The sequence below is a fragment of the Mytilus californianus genome, unplaced genomic scaffold, assembly GCF_021869535.1.
Source record: "Mytilus californianus isolate M0D057914Y unplaced genomic scaffold, xbMytCali1.0.p SCAF_1, whole genome shotgun sequence".
Classification (NCBI taxonomy): domain Eukaryota; kingdom Metazoa; phylum Mollusca; class Bivalvia; order Mytilida; family Mytilidae; genus Mytilus; species Mytilus californianus.
Window position 1 is genome coordinate 132,842,268 of NW_026262581.1, and position 26,069 is coordinate 132,868,336.

The window sequence follows — 26,069 nt, forward strand, 5'->3', positions numbered from 1 at the left end:
ATTAATTTTATCTTTTGAAACCCAAATTGAAATCTCTGTAGTATAAGCTAAGGATTAGATTTCCATGATTTTTGTTGCTATTGGCTGCAATTTCAGTGTAATTAATTAACCTTGCTGAGAATATGGCTTCATGTCTCAAATAAAATCTTTAATCAAAGGTCAATTCTTTTATTCACAGACCATTAATAGAATCAGATGGCAGGGTATTAAGTCATTCCTCAGCATCATCATTCAATTTATTGGGTATCAAGTGTAAAATTCAAGGACATAATAGATGGGAAGATGATCTATATTTGCTTTGAAATATATGTTTATTAAAAGATAATTAGAGAACTGCTAAAATGGATATTAGTTGATGTGGGTAAGAAAAGGCAATAACATATTTTAAACTTCAAGGTCAATATATAATGTTTAGATCTTTTCAGATATTACAGTTTTCATTAGAACGATTGGTGATACTTGGTATTGGTACTAAAAGATGAAAACTTTGGATTGAACCAGTTTAACAATATCATATGCCAAACTTTTCCACTTGTATAACAAACAACTTTGCATGTTAAAAATAATACATGCTAAGGAACCATTCTGATTATATGATGTCACTCTCTGGCATTAGAATTATGTATTACAAAAAGACTTGACTTTTACATCTGCAGAAATAGATTTAACTTTGGTTCGAATTTCAAAAGTAAGAGTAAAATCAATAGAATACTGACACATTGTGAGATTAAGTTATAAGATATGTGAGGAAACAATTGTAGATCAGTCTGGACTGTAAGGATTAGACATTAGCTTTATGTAGTCCCATGTGTTTGCTACAAGGCAGTCTCAGGCAATACTATCATGATGATCTTACAAAGATAATGTTATGGCAAAGACAATATTTAACAAACAGTGACATGTTACTTTTGTTACATGATTACTTAAGCTTGACACAACAATGCCTTATCGATAATTACAGTCAGAGAGCTTTCATTTCTTTCAAACATGAAAATCCCTATTTCTGTTTAGCAATGATCATTCCAGTGCAAAGTTTTGCAATTTTATGTCCATACTGACTTTTGGATTTCTTCTTTTCTATGAACTTACTATCATAAAATTGATAGTTGATGAGCACAAAATGGATGTCTGGACATCTAGAATATACACAAAATAATGTGTACATTTAATAACACAAGAATGATATAATTTTTCCATTTGAAAAGATGATGATATCGTGAATGTTGAGTTCTTCATTAAACAGATATATACAAGTCCTCCACTAAATTTGCCAAGTTCTCAATTATGCAGATATTTACCAAGGTTCTCCATCTGACAGTACACTAAATCTTGCCAAGTTCTCCATTTCACTTATATATACAAGTTTTTCATCAGATTGTACACTAAACTTGCTAAGTAACCTCCATTACAAAGATAGTTACCAAAGTTCTCCATATGACAGTACACTAAAACTTGCCAAGTCATCCATTTCACAGATGATAAACTCTTACTTGTCAAATTTTCAATCACACAGGTAAGGTTGGCTAACATCTTGACAACAGTTTAGATATGGATTTTCATCTTTTTTTTTTTATATGTTTTAATTCATTATCCAGGAAAAGGCATAGGTTAAGATCTAGGTAATTGCTGGTAATTCTCTAGGAATGAAAATTGCAATGTCAGTTTCCTTAATGCTTTAAATATCTAAAAGAAAAATTGATATCTTATTCTAAGCCTTTTTGTACTCGTTTTAAAAGTTTTTTTTTATTTTGGAACAAGAACCCAAAACATTCACTAACAATAGTCAGAAATATATGTTATCATGACCCTTTAACTATTCAGCTTAGTCTTATCCTAGTAAATATATGTTATCATGACCCTTTAACTATTCAGCTTAGTCTTATCCTAGTAAATTTAAAGCTGCTTTGCAGCCTTTTTATATGCTGTGATTACACAATTATTTTAATTCCCAAAAATTCATTATCATATGTATATTAATGTTTTTAAATGCACCTGATTCATTTTCCACTTGGAAAGATGTGTTCAATAGATGCTGTATTTTTGTCCAATGATACTGAGTAGGTACACTATAACATTCAAGTAAGAACTTTTTATAAAATGACATTGTGTTCTGTCACTCATTCAAAGCAGCTTCAGTTTGTGTATTACATTTTTTACTCATGTGGGAGAAATAAAGTTGTTAAAAAAATTATAGCTGGTAAAATCAAACTGCTCATTAATTGAGCCTCTAAATTTGCCTGAATTTTATTGCAAGTTTTTATCTTTCTGGTTTAAATAAAAATATCTTACTGATATGAAAATACTTGTTAAAGCAAACTATAATAAGGTTGGAGTATTCCTGCTATTATTTCTCTTGGATGACAAAGTATTTTGTCATATCCAATAATTACATGATGGTCGACACATTTAATCATTTTGTAATATTATTAATTATATTGATATTACTATATGTCCTTACACATGGGAAATTATTGTTATTCATCAAACAGGTTCAATTTAATGCATGTACTTTAACTTTCTTTCACATCGTAAAATATTCATTCAATTTAGTAAGATTTGATTTGGAAGAAAATTTGTCTTTCTTGTGATGAGTTGTATTGTAGAATATTTGTGACAATCTGATCAGTAATTGTCAGTTGACAACACTCCCATCTTCACAGTGACACTTGAAAATGTCGATGTTAGTTTCTTGATATTGTCAATTATCCTATGGGTAACTTATATACTGTAAATGTATGAGGGAAACATGCCTTGGCATAAACCTATTGGAAGAAAAGCTTTAATTTCTTGACACTTTTACCTGAGCTTTAAAGATTGACATATTTAAAATCGATCTAGATTTTCCACTATGTGCAGAATTAATATAAGTCGGTGGTTAGTAAAGTTTTATGCCCCCGCCACAGCTGAGAGGGCATTAAATATTACCCTTGTCCATCCGTCCCAAAATTGGTTTCCATTCTCTAACTTTAGTTTGCCTCAACCAAATGTTATGAAACTCATACACAATGCATATTACCACAAAACACAGATCAAGTTTGAATTTGGGTTGCGTCACTTTTACCGTTCTAAAGTTATGTCCCTTTATAATGTTATATGCAAGCTGGGGCATCATCTGTGTCCCATTGACTCATTCTTCATTTATTTTTTATGTGTAAAACATGTTTGCAATTTTTGTTTCTCTTGCAAACATAATAAACAGATTGATTGATTGAAAGCAGATAAATGTTAGTTTAGCATGAAGATATCCTGTTTGTATTACTCCAACAGGTTGTCTCAGATTTTTAATGTGCTTGCTCAAGGTAACAATATCAATTTTAAAATCTGGATTGACTAACAGCATCCAGCTGATCAGCATGTTATCATGAGACCACTAAGGTGGTTGAAAATAAAATATCTTTATCAAAATTACTGACATAGACCCAACATCTTCAATTCTTTATAGTTATTGTTTTATTCTATTGCAATATTTAGTAAACACTTTATTCATTAACTACTGTTTACAGCTGTCAAATTGACAAATGACATTACTGTGTACGAAACAGCACCGATGTCAAAACCTCAATTGATGCTTACAGCACTTCCATTACATTACTGTTATCTCGGTTCTAATACAACAGTCTAAAATATTAAAAATAAATCGTTTGACATATCCTGAGATGTTGACCAACAGCAGAAGTGATCCTATCAAAAGTCCTGTTATAATACCATATTGCATTAGAATTCATAGTTTATATTTTTTATATTTGTATAAATATTTTTAAAGTTTCTACACTTTCAGTTTTTTGTATGATTGCATTTAAAACCTACAACATACCTCTTGAAATGGATATTGTCCAAATTCAAAGCATGAAAGTAGCGAAATCACAAACATTCAAATTTATTTGTCACTACATTAATTTAAATTTTCTGAAAATATGTCTCAGAATTTTTATTTTGATAGAATTTTACACTTTTCCAAAACTAAATTAGTGTTGTTTTTGTTATAATGATAAAAGTTGTATTTTGAAGGGATGCTACAATCAATAAGGGATTGAATGGTTGTATGTATTTTGAAGGGATGCTACAATCAATAAGGGATTGAATAGTTGTATGTATTTTGAAGGGTGGTACCATCAATAAGGGATTGAATGGTTGTATGTATTTTGAAGGGATGGTACCATCAATAAGGGATTGAATGGTTGTATGTATTTTGAAGGGATGGTACCATCAATAAGGGATTGAATGGTTGTATGTATTTTGAAGGGATGGTACCATCAATAAGGGATTGAATAGTTGTATGTATTTTGAAGGGATGGTACCATCAATAAGGGATTGAATGGTTGTATGTATTTTGAAGGGATGGTACCATCAATAAGGGATTGAATGGTTGTATGTATTTTGAAGGGATGGTACCATCAATAAGGGATTGAATGGTTGTATGTATTTTGAAGGGATGGTACCATCAATAAGGGATTGAATGGTTGTATGTATTTTGAAGGGATGGTACCATTAATAAGGGATTGAATGGTTGTATGTATTTTAAAGGGATGGTACCATCAATAAGGGATTGAATGGTTGTATGTATTTTGAAGGGATGGTACCATCAATAAGGGATTGAATGGTTGTATGTATTTTGAAGGGATGGTACCATCAATAAGGGATTGAATGGTTGTATGTATTTTGAAGGGATGGTACCATCAATAAGGGATTTAACGGTTGTAATTATCCTCACTGAGCCACACTAACGTTAACTTGGTGTATTTGCTTTAATTTAACTGTATTCCATCTATAAAAGGGAATCGTATGAGATGTCGTTAAATGTAATGTCATGAAATGTGATTGGATATACCGCATTTATCATGCTAGAATAAGATCAAATTGCTGAAAGACCCCTCTTAGATGATTGAAATCCATCCTTTTGCATTAACCATAATATTTAACACTCTCATGGGTGTATCTAATACTTATATGTCAGCCATAACTGTTATAGTTCTAATTATTGACAGACCTTGATGCTGGCACTGGACAGACTATAAATCTCAGCTCAGAATTGACAAGTTAATAAGTATACTTCTATAATGTTCTGCCTGTGTTTATATCTAATCTTATGCCTTATAATATATGTTAGGAAAACAATTTTTTATCATTATAATGTTATATATAAGTAAAAGTTTTCAATGTTCAGTAATGCATTATATTGATCTTGGATAAAACCTGATCCATTTTCATCCCCATGTAAAGCCATTACTGTGGACGTGCTTTTATTACTCATTTTTGATTTTATGAGTTTTAGATAGGAAAAAAGATGAAGTTATGATTTGATTACAGACAATTATTGAAAGATTTTACTTATAAGCAATCTGAACATTTTCGTTTCTCACCTGTTTTGTGACTTTCTTGTTATATTTTGATATGTGTGTATGATCTGAAGTATTTTAAAATAATTGTGGTATGTATGGGAATTTTGTTTCGGGTGAATGCATGTAATTATAGCTATAAGATATTTTCTTGAGATGATAATTTTGGTAACTATGAGATGAATTATCCCAGATTTATACTCCTCATTTGGTTTATAAGATACTGAGTCTGTGGATAACATTTTAATTATGAGACAATGCAGATGACTGTATGGGGAATAATTTGGCATTGGAAATTCTTTGCAGAAATGCTTTATAATATCATAAAATCCTTTTCTATAATAGAATAGATATCTTATATTTTTTAGCTAAAAGTGATATTGCCAGACATATATTTTATGACCGTAATGAAATATATAATATAAGCCTATTGTAATGTTACAAGAAACCCACATTTTACTTGGTCAATGGACCAATTTACTATTAGGGAGCCACATTCAAAATGATACCAACTGACCCATAGCTCAACAATGTATGAATAAACAATTTGTATGGAAGAATGAAAGTTAGTTCCCACCCATAAACCCATCGACTAAAAACATTTAATCATTTCATTGCTTTCAAAATCAGTAGATTATTATTTTATAATTTAGATTTAACCCATCATTTGTAGCTGGTTGCCCTTTATTTAATGCAGCGTTCTAATTCAAAATCTATTTCCATTTAAATGTCTATTACTTTTAAATTTCCTCATCTTACTTTTATCTCCATTCCGACAACATATGATATGCAGTCTTTATATTCTTCTGACATTTATACCTGGTTTCACAAATGCAATTCTTAATTAAAACCCACAGGAAATTCAGTGATTTCACATGTGTTTTAATCATCAATAAACCTGCTCTTTTGTTTTAGAAATGTCATAATAAAAGAAATACTTAGAATTAGCAATGTCACAAAGCTACATGTCCTATTTAAAAGTCTGTTGTACAACAGTGTTCAATACTTTTACAGAAGTCTCTTGGAAATCTGCTTTCTTTCATTGCAGATAGGCTTCCCTAGAAATATGATCCGTAATAGACAATAAGTTAGTTACATGTGAATTTAATCTCTGCAGTTTAGATTTAAAGTGTTGAGATGTGATAAAGAAGCTTTTGAAAAGGTGTAGAGATTTGAACGATTGTTTAAAGTCCTTATATTGAATTGCCTATTTCCTTTAGTTATTATTTATTCATTATTATTTATAATATTATCAATAGTTTCCGATAACATCCTTCCCCACTTACCATTGTTTGATATTAATTGATTAGCTTGATAGACAACCCATGAGACAGTCCCCTTCAGAACTACTGTAATGACGCACATTGTCAAATTTATCTCTATCTCTATAGAGTTGCTCATGTGGAAAACCATTGGAAAATTTTTTATTTTCATGGGATAAAAATGTTCACCTTGATCATGAAAAATTAAACAACTGTGTTAAAAGGTAGAATTTGTGTGACTGATCAAGAGTAATTGTCAACCTTATTAACTTGACATTTTAGCAATTTTATGATTGAAACCAAGAAGTTAACAACATAAGAACCTATAATCGGCAATCCCATAACCAAGAGAATTTAGTTTATTCGTAAAAAGTTTTGTGTTTCAAATTAAAGGAAATGATTAGAATGGAGAACGCTAAGAAAATGGAAATCTTACAGCGCTAGAGAAATTAAAACTGTTATAAGGAAGTTGGTAATTTGTATTAGATTGAAATTACAGGGAGGTTTGAGCATCCTGACTCAGTGGAGGTTTTTTCGTGGATACTTTATGTTTCATCAATAGACATAATTGTTGCACAGAAGGAAATGATTCTCCGATTTAATTAACCTGTCAGAAACTCATTAGGAGCTCATTAAGGTGTAATTGTCTGCAAATGAAAGGGGCGCTAATTAATTTGGCATTTTATTAATATTTGAGATAGAGATTACAGAAGGCTAAGGAAATTTAAATAAGAATGTGAGAAGGAAACTGAGCCATGATTGACGTAAATTCTTGTGAGATAGTTACAGTATGTGATAAGCTTTTTTCCGATACTGTAATGTGATATCTTGACACAGTACATCGGGCGAACCCTCCAAAGTGTGGCATTGTTTACAGAATTATATTATTGCAGAAAATCAAATGTTAGTGAAATCTTGGATTTTTTTAAGTGTTTGGGAGACATTCATAATCAATCAATCAATAACAAATATTATAATGATAAAATAAACAAATAAATGTCACATGTTACAGGAAAGTTAAGCTTAATGTGTTCTAGTCAAACTGTATAATGCAATACACAGATTTTTATTGAAAAAAAGAAACAAGGAAAAAAATTGTCTGAAATGATTTTGTGTGTGATTTATCACTCCAGCTGTTGGATAAATATTTGAGGTACGAAGGACGTTGTGTGACACTGTCAATATTTACTTATGAATGATCTGTAGTAATTGTTAAATCAATCCTAACTGTTTATAAACAAGGTGTTAAGTGGAAAGTAATTCTTGTAAAGTACATATACTGTAATATTACACTTAACCTAAGTAATACCTCAGTATATTTGTTTTGGAATAATTAATACCGTTTCAGGGATTAACATTTTTCGTGACATGTATTAGTTCTGTGATTCCATCGGACTTAGACTGATTGGAATATCTTGACATTAATTTATTGCATAATTTTTTTTCCCAACCATATAGGTGTTTTAAATGTTGATCATCGATTTAAATTTTTGTCAACATTTTTGTTTTGACTATAAACATACTGACCCACAGAGTTTTACATAGTGGACAAAAGAGATCTGATGAGGTGGAATAATTAATAGAATCTGTGGACAAGTCGATTCAACGTTAGGAAGCATCCAGCGGATTTAATTCATCTCATTGCTAGAGAAAATATTTATAGGAAATTTATATGTTACGATTCAAACCTATAAAATCCTTGTGGTATGATAGATTAGCCTTCTAATATGATGTAGGATTAAATTGAATGAGATTTTCATTTTGACGATTTTGTAATAGAAAACCATGTTGACTGTCCCGACAATACAAGAACCTAAGAGACGACATTCCTGGATATGGTGAGTCCAGAAATATTTTTATTTCATTCAGAAAAAATGTAAAAATTTAAATTAGAAATGTTTGGTAGAAATAAAACATACTTTTTTTTTTTTTTTACAGGAAATAGATATGAATAAATATAATTGATAAAAATAATAAAAATTTAATGCCATTTGATTAGGAAATGAATTTTTAATCACAAAAAACAACAGAAGTAGAAATTATATTCACCATTTGCTAGAAAGGAGCAATAGATAAATATTAATGAGAACTTTAAAGGCAAAAAGAAGAAAAAAAGTAAATAATGATTGAAATTCACCATGAAACAGACTAGACATATTCTTGATGTCTACATGTTGCCCTGGGCCCTCAGGTTCTTTGACAAAATTGCCAAAGGTTAATGAAAATATATAACAGGTTAACAAACATCAAAGAAGAATGACCTGTTTGTGAGATTATGGCTAATTATATTAATTGCAGTTTTCTCCCTACTCCAGATAAGAAAGGATATATTACATATTTCATTCATCCTTTATTTCCTCAGTTTGTGGACTCGTTATTATTATTTCATTTTTGCTTATTCAGCTCTTGACAGATTCTGATGACTAGTTATTTCCATCCAATATCTTCTCTAGGTTATATTTTATTTTCCCCAGGAGTTTGTTCTGCCCATTTTCATTTATTTTGAAGGTCTTAGTGTACATTCTTTAGTAAAGCAGATAAATTTTAAAATTTCGAGTTTTTGAAACATTAGTGGTGATTGTCAAGACTTTACTGTAAGCTTTATTGTATATGCTTGTCCTAATTATGCATGAGATATTTGCCACTGGACATTAAGAAAGCAACACTCATTCAGTCATGTATACAAGCAAAAGGCATATCTTTAACCTTTTAGTAGTATCATCCTTGATCTTTGGGTTCTCTGTTAACCTATTACTAGATATAGGATAAATTATGAGGACTGATTTATTTATTTTACTAGAAAAAATTGAATTGATTGTAAAAGTATGGACAGTGAAGTAATATTATGGAGGGATCCATAGAAAACAATTTGTTGGTTATGTTGTAAAGATTTATCTCTGTAAAATATTGTCTTAATAAAGCATTTTGTGCTGGAAAAGGAAATGTGAACAACAAATCAATCAACTATAATCTAGATCAGAATTGTTAATTTTGTACTTTCAGTTTGATAGAGTTGTTGTATCTTAATTGTATGCTTTTAAAGTGTCACATTATTATAGTGAATATTTTAGATGCATTAAGACTGGCATCTGAATACCATTGGATGTTCAAATTGTTAATGTTCTAGTTTAATCCGTTTTTTATGGACACCAGTTAATGTCTGGAGAACCTGTCACCAGTTTCTAACTGGGTTGGTGTTACTCAACATTAGAAATATTTCTGTGTAATTTTATGTGGACTATTATTCATCTTTTTTCTTTTTTACATTTGACCTTATTTTTCTTGCATTCTTGAATTTTTTTTTTTTCCATTTCCCCTCTATTATTAATGATTTGACTGTTTTTTTGCAAAACATTTACCTCAGAAAATTTTTGTTTGTTTTAAAAGACAATATTTAAGTTTAACAGTTAAAAATCAATTGACAGTTTTTTGTCTTTCAAACTTATATGTGATTGAAAATCAGCAAGTTACAAGAACTAAAGTTGGTTGCTACCTTAGAAAATTATATCCTTTTACGGTTGTCAACTATGTATGTGTCTTATGAAATGCCTTCATTTGAAATTGTCAACTAATACATGCACAAATTCTCAAGTTATACAAAAACATTACCAACGGACTTAGTAATATTAAAATTTGAAAATTAATACTATCTGCATATGATGCAATCAGAGCTGATTATTCATTATAATGTGTTATTTTATATTTTAAAAACATATTTACAAATTTTCTTCATTGTTTAGTAAAGCAGATATTATTTCTCAAATTATAATTGTAGTTTACCTGTGATGTACACAAGGACATTTTTCTTTTTTAAAATTTATTTGTTCAAGATGCAAATCATATTTGTTATTTGGTATTTTTTCATCATGTGTGGAGATCACTTCCTTTTGGACCCATCTTCATGAAAAGCTTATTTTAGCCAGATTGCAATCTAATTCTTAGCAAAAATTAAAAGTTTTATAGTTTGAAAAATGAACCAAATAAATCTAGGTCTACTTTGATGGGCCCTCTTTTGAAATGACAATTGGGAGACAAAATTAATGGAACACCGATCTACTTCAAAGGTCCTTTATTGATGTAACTGAAAGGAGTTGGTTTTTAATAACAGTACCTTACTAATTTTGATCTGCAGATACATAATGTATGACTAAGTTGTCACCTCATAGAACACTTATATGTAAATAGTTGATATATCTTCCTAGCTCACTGATAGATGAATGGAACAGTTAGTCTTATAAGGTCACAAGTCTCTTCCTAGCTAACTGATAGATGAATGGAACAATTAATTTTATAAGGTCACAAGTCTATTCCTAGCTCACTGATAAATGAATGGAACAGTTAATTTTATAAGGTCACAAGTCTCTTCCTAGCTCACTGATGAAGGAATGGAACAGTTAATTTTATAAGGTCACAAGTCTCTTCCTAGCTCACTGATAAATGAATGGAACAGTTAATTTTATAAGGTCACAAGTCTCTTCCTAGCTCACTGATAAATGAATGGAACAGTTAATTTTATAAGGTCACAAGTCTCTTCCTAGCTCACTGATAAAGGAATGGAACAGTTAATTTGATAAGGTCACAAGTCTCTTCCTAGCTCACTGATGAAGAAATGGAACAGTTAATTTTATAAGGTCACAAGTCTCTTCCTAGCTCACTGATGAAGGAATGGAACAGTTAATTTGATAAGGTCACAAGTCTCTTCCTAGCTCACTGATAAAGGAATGGAACAGTTAATTTGATAAGGTCACAAGTCTCTTCCTAGCTCACTGATGAAGAAATGGAACAGTTAATTTTATAAGGTCACAAGTCTCTTCCTAGCTCACTGATGAAGGAATGGAACAGTTAATTTGATAAGGTCACAAGTCTCTTCCTAGCTCACTGAAGAAGAATGGAACAGTTAATTTTTTAAGGGCACAAGTCTCTTCCTAGCTCACTGATAAATGAATGGAACAGTTAATTTTATAAGGTCACAAGTCTCTTCTTAGCTCACTGATAAATGAATGGAACATTTAATTTTATAAGGTTACAAGTCTCTTCCTAGCTCACTGATAAATGAATGGAACAGTTAATTTTATAAGGTCACAAGTCTCTTCCTAGCTCACTGATAAATGAATGGAACAGTTAATTTTGTAAGGTCACAAGTCTCTTCCTAGCTCACTGATAAATGAATGGAACAGTTAATTTTATAAGGTCACAAGTCTCTTCCTAGCTCACTGATAAATGACTGATAAATGAATGGAACAGTTATTTTATAAGGTCACAAGTCTCTTCCTAGCTCACTGATGAAGAAATGGAACAGTTAATTTTATAAGGTCACAAGTCTCTTCCTAGCTCACTGATAAATGAATGGAACAGTTAATTTTATAAGGTCACAAGTCTCTTCCTAGCTCACTGATAAATGAATGGAACAGTTAATTTTATAAGGTCACAAGGCTCTTCCTAGCTCACTGATAAATGAATGGAACAGTTAATTTTATAAGGTCACAAGTCTCTTCCTAGCTCACTGATAAAGGAATGGAACAGTTAATTTGATAAGGTCACAAGTCTCTTCCTAGCTCACTGATGAAGAAATGGAACAGTTAATTTTATAAGGTCACAAGTCTCTTCCTAGCTCACTGATGAAGGAATGGAACAGTTAATTTGATAAGGTCACAAGTCTCTTCCTAGCTCACTGAAGAAGAATGGAACAGTTAATTTTTTAAGGGCACAAGTCTCTTCCTAGCTCACTGATAAATGAATGGAACAGTTAATTTTATAAGGTCACAAGTCTCTTCTTAGCTCACTGATAAATGAATGGAACATTTAATTTTATAAGGTTACAAGTCTCTTCCTAGCTCACTGATAAATGAATGGAACAGTTAATTTTATAAGGTCACAAGTCTCTTCCTAGCTCACTGATAAATGAATGGAACAGTTAATTTTGTAAGGTCACAAGTCTCTTCCTAGCTCACTGATAAATGAATGGAACAGTTAATTTTATAAGGTCACAAGTCTCTTCCTAGCTCACTGATAAATGACTGATAAATGAATGGAACAGTTTATTTTATAAGGTCACAAGTCTCTTCCTAGCTCACTGATGAAGAAATGGAACAGTTAATTTTATAAGGTCACAAGTCTCTTCCTAGCTCACTGATAAATGAATGGAACAGTTAATTTTATAAGTTCACAAGTCTCTTCCTAGCTCACTGATAAATGAATGGAACAGTTAATTTTATAAGGTCACAAGGCTCTTCCTAGCTCACTGATAAATGAATGGAACAGTTAATTTTATAAGGTCACAAGTCTCTTCCTAGCTCGCTGATAAAGGAATGGAACAGTTAATTTGATAAGGTCACAAGTCTCTTCCTAGCTCACTGATGAAGAAATGGAACAGTTAATTTTATAAGGTCACAAGTCTCTTCCTAGCTCACTGATGAAGGAATGGAACAGTTAATTTGATAAGGTCACAAGTCTCTTCCTAGCTCACTGAAGAAGAATGGAACAGTTAATTTTTTAAGGGCACAAGTCTCTTCCTAGCTCACTGATAAATGAATGGAACAGTTAATTTTATAAGGTCACAAGTCTCTTCTTAGCTCACTGATAAATGAATGGAACATTTAATTTTATAAGGTTACAAGTCTCTTCCTAGCTCACTGATAAATGAATGGAACAGTTAATTTTATAAGGTCACAAGTCTCTTCCTAGCTCACTGATAAATGAATGGAACAGTTAATTTTGTAAGGTCACAAGTCTCTTCCTAGCTCACTGATAAATGAATGGAACAGTTAATTTTATAAGGTCACAAGTCTCTTCCTAGCTCACTGATAAATGACTGATAAATGAATGGAACAGTTTATTTTATAAGGTCACAAGTCTCTTCCTAGCTCACTGATGAAGAAATGGAACAGTTAATTTTATAAGGTCACAAGTCTCTTCCTAGCTCACTGATAAAGGAATGGTACAGTTAGTTTTATAAAGTTGATTTTGGTTGTGGTCTCCAGCTGACTGTGAATTCTATTGTTGATGTTGGTAGTAGTCCTTAGCTGACTGAATGGTATGGTTGATTTCTAATGTTGCCCCAGCTGACTGAATGCTATTGTTGATTTCTAATGTTGCCCCAGCTGACTGAATGCTATGGTTGATTTCTAATGTTGCCCCAGCTGACTGAATGCTATGGTTGATTTCTAATGTTGCCCCAGCTGACTGAATGCTATGGTTGATTTCTGATGTGGTCCCAAGCTGACCGAATGCTATGGTTGATTTCTAATGTGGTCCCCAGCTGACTGAATGCTATGGTTGATTTCTAATGTGGTCCCCAGCTGACTGAATGCTATGGTTGATTTCTAATGTGGTCCCCAACTGACTGGATGGTATGGTTGATTTCTAATGTGGTCCCCAGCTGACTGAATGCTGTGGTTGATTTCTGCAATGGTCCCCAGGTGTGAATGGTATGGTTGATATTTGTTGTTGTCCCCAGCTGAATGAAATTTTTATTTCTAAAGTGGTCCCCAGCTAAATGATATACGTTCAATTCTTGCCAGATTTTTATGAAACTTATATCATAGGTTTTTATCAGCAATGTCTCGGTTGAGTTCAAAAATCAGTGCCGATCTATTATTTAAAAAGATTTATGCTCCTTGGAAACTTTAATTATATGGAAAATTGCATTTGTGAACCCAAGCTAACTGATATTTGTGGACTCCAGCTAACTGATATGTTTATTTCTATTATGGACCCCAGCTATGTTTATTTCTATTGTGGACTCCAGATAACTGATATGTTTATTTCTATTATGGACCCCAGCTCACTGATATGTTTATTTCTATTGCGGACTCCAGCTGACTGATATGTTTATTTTTATTGTGGATTCCAGCTAAATGATATTTTTATTTCTTTTGTGGACTCCAGCTAACTGATATGTTTATTTCTATTGTGGACCCCAGCTAACTGATAAACAAATACTATGGTTAATTTTCCGTAGTATGTTTTCAATTTGATGTGGGAGTCGTTCACTTTGTACCATTGTATATTCACCTTAGCCTGCGGTCTCTTAATATATCAGCTGAAACAGTAGTTAATCAAAACACCTGTCTCCTACCTGTATGACGACCCCACATATGTAACATATATTGATTGTGCAGTAGGGACTGTTTATGTTTATTTAATATGCTCCAACTAAATAGACGAAGATCATGGTAAGTTAGTATGTTATGTACAATGCAGGTATCGTACAGGTATCATACAGGTTATACATTGGACTTCATGCTGTCATGAGGTTATAGACATCTGTCATTTAAGATGACAGCTGTAATGTGGTCCACTTTTATCTTGGACAAACATGTCTCTTCCAACATGTATAAGACAGAAACCTAAATATGATGATACTTTTATAGCATAAAATTATAATAAACTGAAACATGATCCAATCTCTCTTGTACATACTTTTGTATCTTTTGCCTCTCTTTTACATAACAACAAAACAGAAATAAATAAAGTGCTATTTTTTTTTTTTTTTGTATTTCAGTTCAAAGTTCATATATTGGCAGGGTCACTTTCAAAATTTACACTGAATTTCATAATTGGCAGCCATATTTTTAATGGATTTTAAATGCTTTTTAATGTTTGATACTGTTTAAAAAGAAGAGCCTCCAGTATTTTTTTTTTTTGGTTGAACAAATCCTTAAATGTAAATAATAATCTTCTTGTCATTTTAGATTTTCTGATGTAATCTTTCCATAAATTATGTCACTATTATTTAAGAAGGTCTCCTTCCTCAGACTTTTATTAATCTGTCAGAGATACAGCAATAAAAAAACATTTATATCAAATATCTTCATGTCAGATTAATAAGTTTTAATTGAACCCTGATTAAAAGAAAGATTATAAACTAACTACTTTCTTTAAATGTTAGTTTAAAAATAAATTTTTGCAACATTGATTTCAGACCCACATGAAGAAAAGTAATATAAGTTTTACTGATTTGATTTGTTTAAAAAATGATGACAATAACTAAAGTAGCAAGACATGTACCATTAGCTGGTATAAATGGGACAGATTTACATCTAATTACTGGATATGTTTTTACTATGTTTACTCAAAGTTTACATAGTGATGTGAGCTAGTTTCTCGCTTGATATTCTATAAGTCCGTCAGTTTTGATTAGTGGTCAGCAAAATTTGAGACAACCTGTTAAATTATACTTATCCTATAACAATAACAGTATCTTAGTACAGAGTAGAACCACATATATATGATAACATCCTATTTTTATACGACCGCAAAAAAATTTTTGTGGTCGTATATTGGTATGACGTTGGCGTCGTCGTCGTCCGGCGTTGTCGTCGTCGTCGTCCGGCGTCGTCCGAAGACACATTGGTTTTCGCACTCTAACTTTAGTTTAAGTGAATGGATCTTTATGAAATTTTACCACAAGGTTCAATACCACAAAAGGAAGGTTGGGATTGATTTTGGGGGTTATGGTAATAACAGTAAAGGAATTAGGGGCCAAAAAGGGGCCAAAAATAAGCATTTTTGTAACTTCCAGACATAACTTGTGTGTTAGTGTATGGATCTCTCTGACATTGTACCACAAGGTTCCATATCACTAAAGGAATGCTGGGATTGATTTTGGGGGTAATTGCCTCCAAATTTTAGGAATTAGGGGCCAAAAAAAGGGCAAAAAACAAGCATTTTTCTAGTTTCATGACAATAACTTGTGTGTAAGTGTATGGATCTTTCTGAAATTGTACTACAAGGTTCCATATCACAAAGGGAAAGCTGGGTTTGAGTTTGGGGGTAATTGCCCTAAACGTTTAGGAATTTGGGGCCAAAAAGGGGCCAAAAAACACATTTTTTTCTAGTTTCCAGACAATAACTTGTGTTCAAGTGTATGGATCTCTCTGAAATTGTACTGCAAGGTACCATACCACAAAGGGAAGGCTGGGATTGAGTTTGGGGGTGATGAATCATAATGGGGGTTCAAAAAATTTGGGGGGGGGATTTATTTTTTTTTCCTTTTTTTTCTTTTTTTCCTTTTTTGTTTCTTTTAAAATTTTCCATTTTAAGTTGGTTATTTCTGATTTATATTTAAAATCAAATAATAATGATATGGTAGGAGATACACACCAAACAGGATGTGTAAATTATTATATAATAAGTATTGTGCAATAGCAAGAAATTTTCAATTGCACAGTATTGCACAATAGCAAGAAATCTTCAATTGCACAGTATTGCGCAATAGCAAGAAATCTTCAATTGCACAGTATTGCGCAATAGCAAGAAATATCCAATAGCACAATATTGCGCAATAGCAAGAAATTGTCAATTGTACAGTATTGCGCAATAGCAAGAAATATTTAATAGCACAGGATTGTGCAAAAGAAGATACTTCCTATAAATTGCTTATTTCTTGACCAATTTCAATGGGGTTTTATTCTTGATTTCATGGGGTTCTTTAATATGCTGAATCTAACCGTGTATTTAGTTTTTGGATTTTGGGCCCCGTTTTTAAATTGGTCCACATTGAGGTCCAAAGGGTCCAAAATTAAACTTTGTTTGATTTCATCAAAAATTGAATTATTGGGGTTCTTTGATATGCCGAATCTAACTGTGTATTTAGATTCTTAAATTTTGGTTCCGTTTTCAAATTGGTCTACATTAAGGTCCAAAGGGTCCAAAATTAAACTTAGTTTGATTTTAACAAAAATTGAATTCTTAGGGTTTTTTGATATGGTGAATCTAAACATGTATTTAGATTTTTGATTATGGGCCCAGTTTTCAAGTTGGTCCAAATCGGGGTCCAAAATTAAACTTTGTTTGATTTCAACAAAAATTGAATATATGGGGTTCTTTGATATGCTGAATCTAACCATGTATTTAGATTTTTGATTTTTGGGCCCCGTTATCAACTTTGTCCACATTGAGGTCAAAAGGGTCCAAAATTAAACTTTGTTTGATTTCATCAAAAATTGAATTATTGGGGTTCTTTGATAAGTCGAATCTAACCGTGTATTTAGATTCTTAATTTTTGGTTCCGTTTTCAAATTGGTCTACATTAAGGTCCAAAGGGTCCAAAATTAAACTTAGTTTGATTTTAACAAAAATTGAATTCTTAGGGTTCTTTGATATGCTGAATTTAAACATGTATTTAGATTTTTGATTATGGGCCCAGTTTTCAAGTTGGTCCAAAATTAAACTTTGTTTGATTTCAACAAAAATTGAATATATGGGGTTCTTTGATATGCTGAATCTAACCATGTATTTAGATTTTTGATTTTTGGGCCCCGTTATCAACTTTGTCCACATTGAGGTCAAAAGGGTCCAAAATCAAACTTTGTTTGATTTCATCAAAAATTGAATTCTTGGGGTTCTTTGATATGCTGAATCTAACCATGTATTTAGATTTTGGATATTGGACCATAATAGGTGAATGTCCAATTTAAAATTTTTAAGTTCTTAGACCACATTCAATCTGTGTTAGAAACCTATGCTGTGTCAAATATTTAATCACAATCCAAATCCAAAGCTGTATCAAGCTTGAATGTTGTGTCCATACTTCCCCCAACTGTTCAGGGTTCGACCTCTGCGGTCGTATCAAGCTGCGCCCTGCGGAGCATTTTATTATAAGATTCTATAAGCTGTCTGTATTGTGGCGGGGATATATTGGGTTTTTAAAGGTTGTATGCTTCTTATTGTTTGACAGGAATTTTTGGACATGAAATAATATCTCAGGATAGTGCTCCATTCTAGACATTCATTACCAGCTTCCACATTTCTTTATATGTAAGTTTTTGGAGGTTTCAACGATGCCCCGTGATTGTTTGTCAATTAGGTAGTCTTTTTCCAAGCAATTAATGCTATAATCTATGGTATGCAATATATCAAAGATTCCCAGCATGCTAAATTGAGATTTTCAGTTATATATTGTTGTATTTTTTAAAGAAAAGAAATAAATAGCTTTAAATTGAAAATGAAAGTGAATAATTTATTATCTAGATTATACCCTAGTGAAAGCTGCAAACTTGATATTGTCACAAGATAAGTACACAGACTGCAATGTAAACTTGATATTGTCACAAGATAAGTTCACAGACTGCAATGTAAACTTAAAACTATCATTGATTTTTAATGAACATCAAACAATATGAAACACTTTAATGCTCCCTTTTTTATTACTCTTTTACCTGAGATATGACAATTTTACTTTATGCAGCAGACTGATTTTTTTTATACAGATCAATACCATATAAATCAGTACACTGATGAGTGATGACTAACAACTAATGGAAGATAAATTAGAAAAAATAAACTCTTCACACACTGCCTACATTCACTTCATTTGAACTTGGGTGGATAGTTGTCTCATTGGCAGTCATACCACATCTCCTTATTTTTATATAAAAAAACATAATTTTTTAGTTTTGTTACAAAGATCGATCAAATGCTGATAAAGCGGCAAACATGGTAGCAATGATACCACATAGGTTCCAATTGAATCCTAAAAGAAATTACATTTGTATCTTGAAACTCCATGGTTAAACTTACTTGTTTTTTTGTCCCCCGTGCAACGCTTTGCGGGGGACATAGAAATATTGGGCATCTGTCCGCCCTGTCTTGTTAGCACTTCTTGCCAGATTTTTATAAAACTTATATCGTACGTTTATATCAGCAAAGTCTCAAAAATCAGTGCCGATGAATTACAAGAGTTATGCCCCTTGGAAACATTAATTATATGGAAAATTGCATCGTTAGCGCTCTCATGTGTACAATTCTTGCCAGATTTTTATGAAACTTATATTGTAGGTTTATATCAGCAATGTCTCAGACAATTTACAAAATCAGTTCTGATCAATAATTTTTTAAAAGCATAATACCTCTTAGAATTATTAATTATATGGAAACTTGCAATGTAAGTGCTCTCACATGTACATTTTTTGTCATATTTTTATCAAATTCATATCAAAGGTTAATATCAGCAATGTCACAGAAAATTTCGAAAATGATTGCAGATAAAGTATTTTTAATGAGTTATGCCCCTTGGAACTATTAAATATATCAGAAATTACTCTCAAGTCTTCAACTCTCTAAGATAATTTTTAAAAAATTTAAAAAAAACAAAAAATTTTTTTTTAGTTATTGACCTTGGACAGATAAAATATGTGCAATGCAAAAAACTCTGTTCTTTTATATAGAATAGTACATTTCATCCAGATCAGGCAAAAACATGGTTACCAGATCTAGAGGCTGTTCTTGATTCTGATATTTTATCTTCTCTGAAACTATGAGGTTAAACTTTTAAAATATAATGTCATACCTTATGAAACTTTACTTGAATTATGATTAGACTAAGAAGACCCTAAAAGAATTGAAGATTTGATACCTGAATGGTAGGGCATACATGCCAGCAATGATATTTTTTCTTTGGAACAATATGGACAATCTGAATGAAATTTACCTGGTATAATGTATGGAAGGTGCAATTTTTTATTTTGATTGATCAATTTTAGAATTTTAGCCATTGCCAATACTAGACCAAACCATATAAAAAGTTTACTGTATTCAGAATTATGAAAAAGTCACAAAACTTTAAGGGAAATAACTCTTCAGAAATTTATTTTATAGCAAACACAATGCGAAAATCAATCACATGATGTATGAAGATTAGACATTGATGAAATCCATTTGAAAGTTCTGTATCATTTCAAAACATGGAATATACATTAGCAATTACAGAAATGCCCTGCGTTGGAAAATAAATTTTTCAAAGTTGTTGCAATTACATTCATTTCCTCTCAGGCAAATTTCTGAATTATTTAGTAGATTTCAGTGATAAGAAATTACAGAAAGTTTAGAATCAATCTTATAATGCTGGGAGGAAAAGTCATAATTATACTGTCAAACCAAGTTCAGTGATAACTTGATGTAGCTTATTGTGTGACAATGATCAAAGGATAAATTGCAGATTTGGGATCACGACAAGTGATTTTCAGTATCTGTAAAATAGATTTTGCAAATATCTATAGCCAAAATAAAATAGAATAAAAATAACTAATAAATGAATAAAATTCATATAAATTATAAGTGCGTGAAAATAGTGTGGTCAAAGGTGTCATTTCATTATGCTACATAGTACATATGTGAACCTTGAGGCTATAAATATGGATAAGAACTATCTTTCTCATAAACAATGTGAAAACTTATTTAGTTGTTCTGATATTAGAGAAATACCTCTCCAAAAAAGATTTGAAATGTATCTTACAATCTTGCTAAAGTTACAATCTTTCCTAGTTGATTTGAATGCAGGGAAAGGGTGGAAAGGTGGAATAAATAAAAAGTCCTAAATATGGATTTGCAAACCTTAGTATTATTAGTCTTTTGAGGTATAGCAGAGTTCATTTGCAAACCTTAGAACAATTAGTTCTTTGAGGTATGGCAGAAGTAATTGCAAACCTTAGAACAATTAGTTCTTTGAGGTATGGCAGATAAAGTGCACACCTTGGTATTATTAGTACTGTAAGGTATGGCAGAGGTAATTTGCACACCTTAGTATTATTAGTACTTTGAGGTATGGCAGAGGTATATTGTACACCTTTGTATTATTAGTACTTTCAGGAAGGGCAGAGGTCATTTGCAAACCTTAGTATTATTAATACTTTTAGGTATTGCAGAGGTATATTGCACACCCTAGTATTATTAGTACTTTGAGGTATGGCAGAGGTAATTTGCAAACCTTAGTATTATTAGTACTTTGAGGTATGGCAGAGGTAAAGTGCACACCTTGGTATTATTAGTACTTTGAGTTATGGCAGAGGTAAATTGCACTCCTTAGTATTAGTAGCACTTTTAAGTATGGCAGAGGTACATAATTTAAGCTTTTCACCCAGCAAGCCAATTTAGTTGTGATATACAAAATCTTCATTAAACTTCAGTAACTGTAACCTAAAAGTAATTGAAAACATAAGAAATTATAAGAACAGTCTTATTAATGATAAACTATCTTTTCTTCTGACTGGTTGATTAGAGACAGAATAGTTCAGTTGCTAACTGTTGGTAAAAATAAAGAGCCCCCCCCCCCCCCCCCCCGCTAACACTTTTGCTTAAAGACTTATTCTAACATTTATTAAAAATGAATAAATAAAACTTTTACAATAAAAGAACATACTATACACAATATTTTCTGCGATTAAACATAAAATATAAAGATTTTGCCAAAAAGGGTTGCATACAGTCATGTGACATCAGAAAAATACATAAATTTGTCATCACGATTAAAATCGTTGAAATTTGAGTTAATTGCACTTGCTTTCAGAAATAGACCATATCGCAGATCTGAATGAAATTCACAATGCATTAAAAAATGTTTTTCGTCTTCTACACAATCAACTGTACAATATTTACGTTTTCGGTCAATAAGAAGAGTTTTTGGCTTGGTGTAACGACCTGTTTCTATTGCTAAAGGTAGACACCCACTTCTAAAATTAGATAAAATACGTCTATGTTGTCTATCATTTACATTTTTTATATATGAATTTGTTTCTAATTCATTTTTATACAGTCTATAGGTACGTAACTTGTTACCATTTGGTTCATTTCTATCTTGATACAATTTTTCAACCCATTCTTGTTTTTCAATTTCACACAATTTTGTTTTAATATCATAAATTTTATGTCTGTTGGAATATTGGCTATCAATAATATCATGTATACCAAGTTTATGTGCTATTTCATAATATTTCTTGTCCCACGATCGAGAAATATTCATACCCCACATATGGACCTTGTGTGTTATTCTATAGTCATACGTATATCGCACTCACAAAAATAGACGGTACATTTCTAAAAGTTCGGCTGATTTTGTTGTTTTATAACCAATATCACCTAAAACAGCTATATTCGAAGCATTTCATGAACTTCCCATAAAGAGTCTACATGCCTTGTTATGAATTGTTTGAACTTCTCTCCAGTTGTTTTGTCCCCATAATCCGGCTCCATGTAATAGCACGGGTTCAACAAGAGTTTTATAAAGTTTTGTATAAACATCAAATGACATCCCTCCACATGATAAAAATTTAGTGTATACTGCAGAAACCGGCCGGCTTGCAGATTTTGTTATCTCTCGGATCGTATATTTGTGTTCCATAAATTCATTTATATGTAATCCTAAATATCTGTACACATTGTCAAAGCTAATAGTCATATCACCACATTTAAAATTAAAGTTTGATCTCGGAGCCTTTTTGTTACGAAAATGTATAATTTTGGTCTTGGTCTCATTTAAAGTCATTCTCCATTTCATTTCATACACCGAGAATGAATACAGTTTAACATATTTTGAAGACTCTTTTCGTCTGGTGCGATAAGTGCAATATCATCAGCATATAGCAAAATTGAAACATTCAAATCATCAATGTCAACACCAGCATTTAGAGCACGTATGTCTTCAGCTAGGTCATTCACATAAATAGAAAATAATGAAGGCGACATTTTTCAGCCTTGTTTTACACCAAAATTAACTGGAAAAATATCAGTCAAATAATGTCCTAGCTTCACTGTGCTTTTAGTAGCATCATATAAGGATTGTATAGCCTTTAGAAATAACCCATTTATGCCTATACTCATTAATTTATGCCACAACATATCACGGTTTACATTGTCAAATGCCCTCTTTGCATCTATGAAACAAACAAATGTGTCTTTCTTTTTAAGTTTTCTGTTCTTTATATATCAGTTATATAACTTTTTCAGTTATGTTGCTACATGAAAAAAGATTTAAAAAGTTGCTGGCCTTGGAAAGAGCTGACATAAATTGGCACAATTAAAAGGGTGGGAGTGTTTTACAGATAATCTTTAATGATTCTCATTTGAAAATTTATTTGAATGCAAAATACTTAGTCCTTGTGTTATTTTTGTATCAAGATTGAATATATGATAACTAAATTGTTTTTTAAGTCTCCCAAACAAAGTTTTTAGACTTATTGTTCTTCCTCTTCCTCTTCCTCTTCCCCCACTTATTAAATGAACTTGTCAGCACCTGTTTATGTAAGGTTCCACAATACAATGCAATAGGTTAGACTAACATGTCTAGTGGTGCAATCAGGGTTTTGTTTGTGCATTAGGGTCTATAAAGGGGTACTTTGAGGGGCCAAAAGAAGGGAGGGGTTTACTATAGAACCCCATGGGATTTTATTTTTTTTAATTTTCAAATGATTATAACTTGGAAACAGTTAGTAATAGACACAATCTTTATGCAGTTAAAATGTATTTATTCAGGGGGCTGAAACTTTAATTTGAGTTTACCCAACACCTCATTTTCTTCATTTAAATCTACTCTAGAAGTCAATAATGAATTTATGGTGCTCTCTTAGTGATATAAATCACTTTAGCCTAGACAATAGGCTAATTAACAATGAATAACATGTTGTTTTACTATCACTGATGGACAAACTTCATCATTCATTGCTCATTGATTACCTTATGCTGCAATCATGGTCAATCATTCATTTATATGACTTCGATCATCTACAAAGTAAACCATGCCAAATGTTTGTATGTGCTATATTGTTTCATAAGCTGGCCAAATTTATGTTGACATAAAACTTACAGAAAATGAGAAGGATATCTTTATGTGCATATTTCATCCATCAAGGTCAAACAGTTATGATATAATAAAACAATATAAAATATAAAGAAATTGATTTGAGGTTAGTGTAGGACAATACATTTTTCACATATCCTATAAGAAGCCATTTGCCATGAAGAATTTTCTGTTTATATTAGATGAAACCTAGAATAATTATCACTGAAATGTTTGCCACGGGCCTACTATCATCCTGAATGTGCATGTAATATTTGTCACTGTCCTTATCACCCTGAATGTGCATTAATATTGGCCACCAGCCTGATCCTAAATATGCATTTAATATTTGCGATTGGATGTTAGGCATCCTTCCATTATCAATCAATCTCTTGAACATTGTTATAAAGCAATGGTCTTCTTTGACACATGATACTTCAAAAAATTTCATGATACTTCAAAAAAGTTTATTAATTAACTTTCTCAAGGCAGCCTTTATTGTACAGTCATTTTTATCATATAACAAGTTTTAATTATTTAGGTTAATTGCCCATTAGGACATATTCTTAATAGAAAACAATATTTTATATTTCTTTATAATCGTTATGCAGGTGAAATGATGTAACACAACCTCACATTAGATTGAACAGCAGAATAATTGAAGCAAGGATAGGGAAAATATTGGCAAACAGTTGACATAGATCACCAATCAAATACTGCATCATTTGTTTGACTTACTGATATCTGTTTTTGTTGGATGCACACAAATATATGATTTATTGGTTCTTGGACGCATTGTCTCAGTCTTATTACAATTACAGTAAGTTCATTCTAGTGCTGCATTAATGATTATACTTTGTCAATAGAAAATCAAGGTTGTCATAGAAATCTTTACAGATTGGTATGATTGCCAATAAGAAAACTATCAACCAGAGACCAAAAGGACAAGGACGAAACAACTATAGGCCACATAAAGATTGTTCCAATCTAGAAAGTCCAATTAGATCTTTACTTGAGGGTCTTTTTTTGGGTCATCTACAAAACTCACCAAAAGCAAGGAATTTCTTTTCAAACTCTGACTAATAAAAAATGAAAAGAAGGAAACCATAGATTAAATATTGATAAATAAACATCGGTTGGGAAAGTTCAAATTAACTTTGATTAGAGAAGATTTTATGTATGAATAATCTGTTCCATTGTAAAGTTCATCATTGACAGATTAGATTATGTCAGTAAAATAAAATTGAAAATACATGTAAAGTCCATCATTGACAGATTAGATTATGTCAGTAAAATAGTATTGAAAATACATGGACTGTCCCATTGTAAAGTTCATCATTGACAGATTATATTATGTCAGTAAAATAGTATTGAAAATACATGGACTGCCCCATTGTAAATGTCATCATTGACAGATTACATTATGTCAGTAAAATAGTATTGAAAATACATGGACTGCCCCATTGTAAATGTCATCATTGACAGATTACATTATGTCAGTAAAATAGTATTGAAAATACATGGACTGCCTTATTGTAAAGTCCATCATTGACAGATTAGATTATGTCAGTAAAATAGTTTTGAAAATACATGGACTGCCCTATTGTAAAGTTTATCATTGACAGATTATATTATGTCAGTAAAATAGTATTGAAAATACATGGGAGAAAGACAGGAAAGAGACAATTAAGCAGACAATAATTCTTATTTACTCTCTCTGATATATTGAAAAAATTACTGATATGGCGAAATGGTAATTCAGTGTTTTCCCTAGGCTGTTCAAGCATTGCGGTACCGCTACGCATAAATTTCGACCGCCATGCTTTCATCATTGCCGCAATGCATCCCGCTATGTGTGAACATTATAACTGTGTAAAATATTTATTATCGATTTCGAAAGTGAAGTGACAAGTGACCACA

General features: G+C 31.6%; 1 protein-coding gene across 5 annotated transcripts in view; it reads left to right on the top strand.

Moving 5' to 3' along the window:
* LOC127734768 (cAMP-specific 3',5'-cyclic phosphodiesterase 4C-like) overlaps positions 1 to 26,069 on the top strand; it is a 280,406-nt gene that overhangs the window by 105,860 nt on the left and 148,477 nt on the right. The window contains exon 1 of one of the 5 annotated variants that reach the window (XM_052244807.1): positions 6,767 to 8,436. The exons of 3 other annotated variants lie outside the window; for them this stretch is intronic. In XM_052244807.1, coding sequence (XP_052100767.1) covers positions 8,384 to 8,436 — 53 coding nt within the window. In that variant the 5' untranslated portion in view covers positions 6,767 to 8,383. Of the gene's footprint in view, positions 1 to 6,766; positions 8,437 to 14,728; positions 14,773 to 26,069 lie in introns of those variants that run through there. One more of the 5 variants, XM_052244811.1, reaches the window with a different exon arrangement.